The sequence below is a fragment of the Pistacia vera genome, unplaced genomic scaffold, assembly GCF_008641045.1.
Source record: "Pistacia vera cultivar Batoury unplaced genomic scaffold, PisVer_v2 Contig590, whole genome shotgun sequence".
In the NCBI taxonomy this organism is placed as follows: Eukaryota; Viridiplantae; Streptophyta; class Magnoliopsida; order Sapindales; family Anacardiaceae; genus Pistacia; species Pistacia vera.
This window is the reverse complement of record NW_022196435.1, coordinates 465,093-471,011: the sequence shown is the minus strand read 5'-3', so window position 1 is coordinate 471,011 and position 5,919 is coordinate 465,093. Positions and strand designations below refer to the sequence as shown.

At 34.0% G+C, this 5,919-nt stretch overlaps 1 protein-coding gene across 1 annotated transcript; it reads left to right on the top strand.

The window, feature by feature from the left end:
* Nucleotides 1-3,973: 3,973 nt before the first annotated feature.
* Nucleotides 3,974-4,705, top strand: LOC116109877 (S-norcoclaurine synthase 1-like). Its single transcript, XM_031396111.1, has 2 exons — nucleotides 3,974-4,193; nucleotides 4,278-4,705. The coding sequence occupies exons 1-2, from the start codon at nucleotides 4,010-4,012 to the stop codon at nucleotides 4,568-4,570; spliced, it is 477 nt and encodes a 158-aa protein (XP_031251971.1). The 5' UTR covers nucleotides 3,974-4,009; the 3' UTR covers nucleotides 4,571-4,705.
* The last annotated feature ends 1,214 nt before the right edge of the window (nucleotides 4,706-5,919 follow it).

Sequence of the window (5,919 nt, the reverse complement as noted above, 5' to 3'; positions counted from 1 at the left end):
AAGCCCCAGAGATCATAATGGAGATACTGTAGGCAGCTAGTTACTAGGTGTGTTCCCCTTAGGAAGCTAACCTTATGTTGCTTACCTAAAACACAATTCAAACAAAATTCTAAGGTTGAAACAAACTCTTTACCAAACATTCCATGGTTACTCAAAATGCTTAACCCTTTCTGGCTCATGTGGCCCAATCTAAGGTGCCATTTTTCAGTAACAGACAAGTTTGAGGAGACTAGGGCAGTATTGAAACAATCTGAACAGAAATCACCACATAGGATATATAACCCATTCCTTTTTTTCCCCTTTCAAAATCAAGTTTTGGTTCTTACACACATTTAGCCACCCATTTTCAGCCCTATAGCAACAACTACTTCATCTAAGTTCCTAATGAGATAAGGTTCCTCTTGAGTTCAAGGATAAACCTAACTTTAGTCAGTTTTATCAATTTTCCCCCACTAAGCCTGAGTGCTATACTACCTATGCCTTTTACTCTACAAGCATGGTTGTTCCCCATAAATACAGTCTCACTTTCATAATTTTCGAAGTCTTGAAACCATTCTCTATTTGGGCTCATATGGAATGAGCATCCTGATAATACCCACTCTTCAATACTATCTGATATAGACATTGTAAGGACCTCTGGTTCTTCTACTAAGCTTTCAGTGGAGGCAATATTACTCTCTGTATTTCTCTGTTTGTGTTTCTTAAGCCACTCGTAACTGTTCTTTTTCAGGTGACCAGTTTTGTTACAGAAAAAACATTTCCTAGATTCAAACTTTTATTTATTATTCCATTTACCCCTTTTCTTGCTGGACCCTTGACTAAATTGGTTTCCCTTAGCTAGTTGGCTAGTTTCTGGTGTGCCCCTAACAAATAGGTTACTGCCATTTCGTTTTTGCACTATCAATTCTAGTTTCCTAGCTTTAAGACCTGCTACTATTTGGTCAACACTAGGGATAGTACTAGAAACTGGAGAGCATTCTTGACTACTTGGTAGTCACAAGTTAATGAATTTAGTTATATCATGGCTAAACTGGTTTCCCCTAATTCTTGATCGGTTCCCTTTAAGATGAGAGTCATTTTCAGAAATTTGTCTAGGTTTTCCTCTATGGCCTTATTACTGTCCATTTTATAAGAAAATAGGGCATATTTGAGGAAAACTAAATTGGGAGCAGATTGAAGAGCATACAAAGATTCAAGCTTACATCACAACCCCGGGCGGTTTCGATTCCATCAACCTTCCTCAATACGTTGTCTGGTAGGTTCATCATGATCAGATTATAACCTTCTTCGTCAATCTCCTCCTTCTTCTTTAATTTCTTTTCAGGCCACTTCTTAGGATCCTTTTCCAGTACAAGGCCGACTTTATTGTGAGAAAGAAGGGCCTTCATCTTCTTCTTCCAACTTCCGAAGTCGATCTTCCCATCATATTGGTGATCTCCATTCGAGTGGTGATGTTTGTCATGATAGAGTATTTAGGTTTGTTTTTAGGAATTGATGGACTCAAGAACTCAAGATTGTTCTTGAATTTCAAGATTCGAACAGAATCTTAATTTTCTACCCTTGGTCTAATCGACCCTAATTTACTTGGATATAGGCTCTATGGACACTAATTAGATCAAGAAACCCTATAATTGGTAAAAGTCCCAAATTTCAACAACCCTGAGAAAAGAACTCCTCGGATCTAATTTCCAGAATCCAATTTCCCAAACACTTGTTACCAAAAAAGCTCTGATACCACTGTTATGCTATAATCTGAAAAAATGGCCTAGAACAAACAAACACAATAATAATAAAAAAAAAAGTCACATATTGTGGTTCACTTGCTCTAAATTTGAGCAAGCTACGCCGCGCTGAGCTTCGAAAATGGTGAGCTCGTTGTACTACTATTAATATCGAATCAACAATTTACAACCCTATTCAAGAACAAGATCAAGATCCTCCTCTCATAGTCCTAAAATACAACCCGTAACCTGACTCTAGGGAGACTCTAACCCACTGAATCCCTAGAACAAGAGCTATCCCACTCTTCTTCAAATGATTAACACAAATCACTCAAGAATCACATAAGTTACACTCAAATTTCAGATCAGAATTGCAAACCCTAATAGCAAACACAAAAACAAAGGAGAATGCTTCAAAATAAGACTTGGGGTGTTCCTGAAATTTGTTGCCCTTTTATATCATTGACTTAAAGTAGGAATTCCAGCCGTTGGATTGGTGTTGAATCAACAGTTAGGATCCAGCTCAAAAAACTGACACAAACAGTGACGTTTCACTAATCCTCCGATACGACGATGTTTTTAGCATTCACTTCAACAACAACTATTTTGCTTTATATTTTTTTCTAATATAGTTTTATTAATATTCATTTGAATCTATTTATATATGTCAATATGAAGACAAAAATGTTAGCATATAGAATGAACCCTTTGAATTTGGACATGATTAAATTAAAAAACAAAAAGAAAGCAAACCTCACTAATACCCCTTAGACCTAGTGGTTTGTATTATAGCTGAAGAAATTATGTTTGACAATAGGTATGAGGTGCGACTAACATATGACTTCTGTACTTGATCTAATAAAGTATTGATATATCAATGAATAAAATAATTCAAATATATTCTTCTAATTGCGTTCATGAATAATGTCGTTGTCATTGTTTGTTATAATCCTTAATAATATCCTTCACTTGTAATGAGCACAAAGTCAGAACGAATGAGTAGAGTGGTTGATCATGATTTTTTTTATTCAATTGAGATTAGTTGTCTATTTTTATTTTTATTTAATTGTGTTAATCGTCGATGGTTTCCTATTTAATAGCGTTAATTGTCAATTCTTTTTAATTGATTACCAGTTCAACCGGTATGAAGTTAATTGTTATTTGAAATTCTACCTTTTTATTAATTGTAGGATTCTTCTATATAAATTTGGAAAAGAAATTTTACGTAGGTACGTTATGACATCATAACGTAGTGCATCCCACAATCTTGCCTCAAAATCAGTTACTAAATATGTTTACATTTATAGATTACTTTACAGATTTACTTATCAGGTGGTTATCAACTTTGGTTAATAAAAAATCATAATAACAATTATTTGATCAATTAAATGTTTCCATCAAATATCAATTTATATTCATCAATAAAAAATTTATTTATATTGTACCGAGTTGAATTACGTTACGATTATTTGATTTGTGACCAACTTACAATATTTTGATCGCATGAGTCATGAATTTGGATATGGATAACATAAATACAAAGGTGGGGTGGTATAATTTAATTAGTAAAATTGTTGAACTAACCTCATAAAATTGTAAAATTCATTTATTTCAATAATTGTTTATTTAAATTAATGACAATATTACATTTTTTTAACTACACCTGCCACATTTTCAAGTTCATGAATGATGTCGTTGCATTATTATCTTCATTTGACTTCATGAATGTATTTGAAAATAAACCCTTTGCTCCCATTCCTTAGAAGGAATTAAATTAAATCCCAAGAGATCAAGGTTTCCTCTTATTGAGTTTGATGCTTACAATAACACACTTTTTCTTCTTTCATAATTCCATCTTTGTGATTTAACCAAGTTGTAACCTTTTGTAGGATGGAGTTGTAACATAGATCTTCAAGTGTATATTGAGAGCATCTGATCTTCCCTTTTCAATTCTTATTGTTGGAGTGGAGGTGCCGATTTTACACATGGAAGTAAACATTTAATCGTTCTAAAAGGTATTTTTTGACATTTGTACAGTCATACTCAATTAAATGTCAGAATATATTATTCTATTCTAATATAAAGAAATGAATTACAGGTTGTCGAATGTCATACTAAGCTATCAAATTCCTATTATCCACTAAAAGTCAAATTCCTATTATCCACTAAAAGTCAAACCTTGCCTTTTTCCCATTTAGATCTATTGACTCTTGCTTCAAGAAAACCATTATAAATACCTACCATAACAAAGAACCAGCCCATCAAAAAACCAAATTCATAGCATCAAAATGCACGGCCTTGTTGTAGCGAATACGGTGGTGGCTGCGACGGCTTGTTCGGTGTGGGATATCTATAGCAGCCTTCAAGTCGTCACAATTATAAATACATTTCTGCCAGATGTACTTGGAACAGTAAAAGTCCTTGAAGGTGATGGACAAGTTGGCACACTTCTAAACGTTACATTTCCACTAGGTAAATTAATTCATATTATTTATCAAACATTTCATTTGAGCTACCGAATATTAAATATTAATTCTGCTTTGGTTTTTGTTTTAGGAACTCCTGGAGTTGGTAATATGAAGGAAAAAATTACAAAGGTTAATTATAAGAAGCGTGAGAAGGAAACACAAACCATTGAAGGAGGATTTTTAGCACTGGGCTTCAAACGCTATATAACTCAATACAAAATTATTGAGAATAATTTTACATCAAGTATTATAAGGTCAACAATAAAGTATGAGGTTGATGATAAATTATCAAACCTTGCTTCTATAGTGAACACCAAGCTAGTGGAAACACTAGCAGAAACCGTTGGGAAGTACCTGACTACGAAGAAAGCTTCTCCTTAGAATCTACAAAAGGAATTCGGCTATTGTGTTGTATTCTTTAAGTCTAGTTTATAAGGTTTTCGTATCTGGTTTACAACTTTCATGTTTGAATTTACAAATTGTATGTTGATTTATTTTACTGTAATAAAACTAATATTTGGGGTTATAACTGTGGACAATTATTATGTGAATTTGTGACTACATGGATTTAGTTTATTGCATTTTTGCAACAATTGTTAGAATTAAGCATGATTTGAGTTTAAAATTTTAAAAACTTAAAACCTACAAAATTTAAATATAGGTGTTTGTAGGCTTTAAATTTAAAAGCTTCTTTTGTAGTGCTTGGTTTGTTGTAGCCAAACCTCGTCGTCATCACCGTTAGCATTGACACTATTGTGTACATCATGTCTTAGTAGTACCAACACTGTTACCAGACTTGTTGTCAGAGATGACGTCTGTCCCACCTTCAACGACAGGTTTAATTGGTACAAGTAGTTGGCAGATTTAATTGGTTTCAAGTTTTAAGAGCAAGAAAGCATACGGTGGACATAAAGGTGGAACAAATGGACCGAGTTAGGCAGGTCAACCCTAACCCAACCCGCATTAAAGAGAGTTCTACCCGGACCACCTTATAGGCAGACCGGTTTGAACCCAATGCGCATGCAACCCCCGGGCGGGCCGGGTTGTTATATGGCAACTGGCGAGCCGGTGGGTTGCTGTTTTGTTTTTTCTGAAAGAACCTGCCAACCCGGCAAGTTGGCCAAAAAAAATTAAAAAAATTAAATTTTTTTTTTCAAATACCCATTTTATCTTTGAAATATAGCCGTTTTATAGTAGTTTGAGAGGTCTTTTTCGTCATTTTCATTTCCCTTTTTTTTCTATAAATAAGCCCTAACCTTTCATATTTTCTCACAACTCAAATTCTCTCATTTTCTCTAATCTCTAATTCTATTGAAATCTCTCAATTATTCTTTTTGTTTGTCAATTTGCTCAATTGTTCTCATTTTAATTTTTATTAGTTTTTGCAATTTTCAATTCATATTTCCAAATTCCTATTCTCCTTCTTTAATTTTTGTATTTCTTCTATATCAATTTTTTTTTTTTTTTAACTACAATGGATAGATATTTCTATCCCGTCAATTCCGATGATGAAAGAAACTACTATCCTAGTCCCCCTGAATTTACTAACATAAATGCAATAGATTCAAATAGTCCTGCTTTCACAGTCTTGGAATCTGATACACCTCATAATATTGCCCTGATTGCTCCCCATGTTGCTACAGCTCCCAGTGGTTCTAGAAGTCGTCCTCATCCAACTTCATCTCAAGTTGAAGCGGGTTCATCAACTGCTGTCGAAAGCGAGGACAAAC

Excerpts from the sequence above, each read along its gene's own strand:
- LOC116109877 (XM_031396111.1), top strand. The coding sequence starts at position 4,010 with ATGCACGGCCTTGTTGTAGCGAATACGGTGGTGGCTGCGACGGCTTGT. Across the intron at positions 4,194-4,277 it reads AAACGTTACATTTCCACTAG|GAACTCCTGGAGTTGGTAAT; the intron begins GTAAATTAATTC and ends TTTTTGTTTTAG.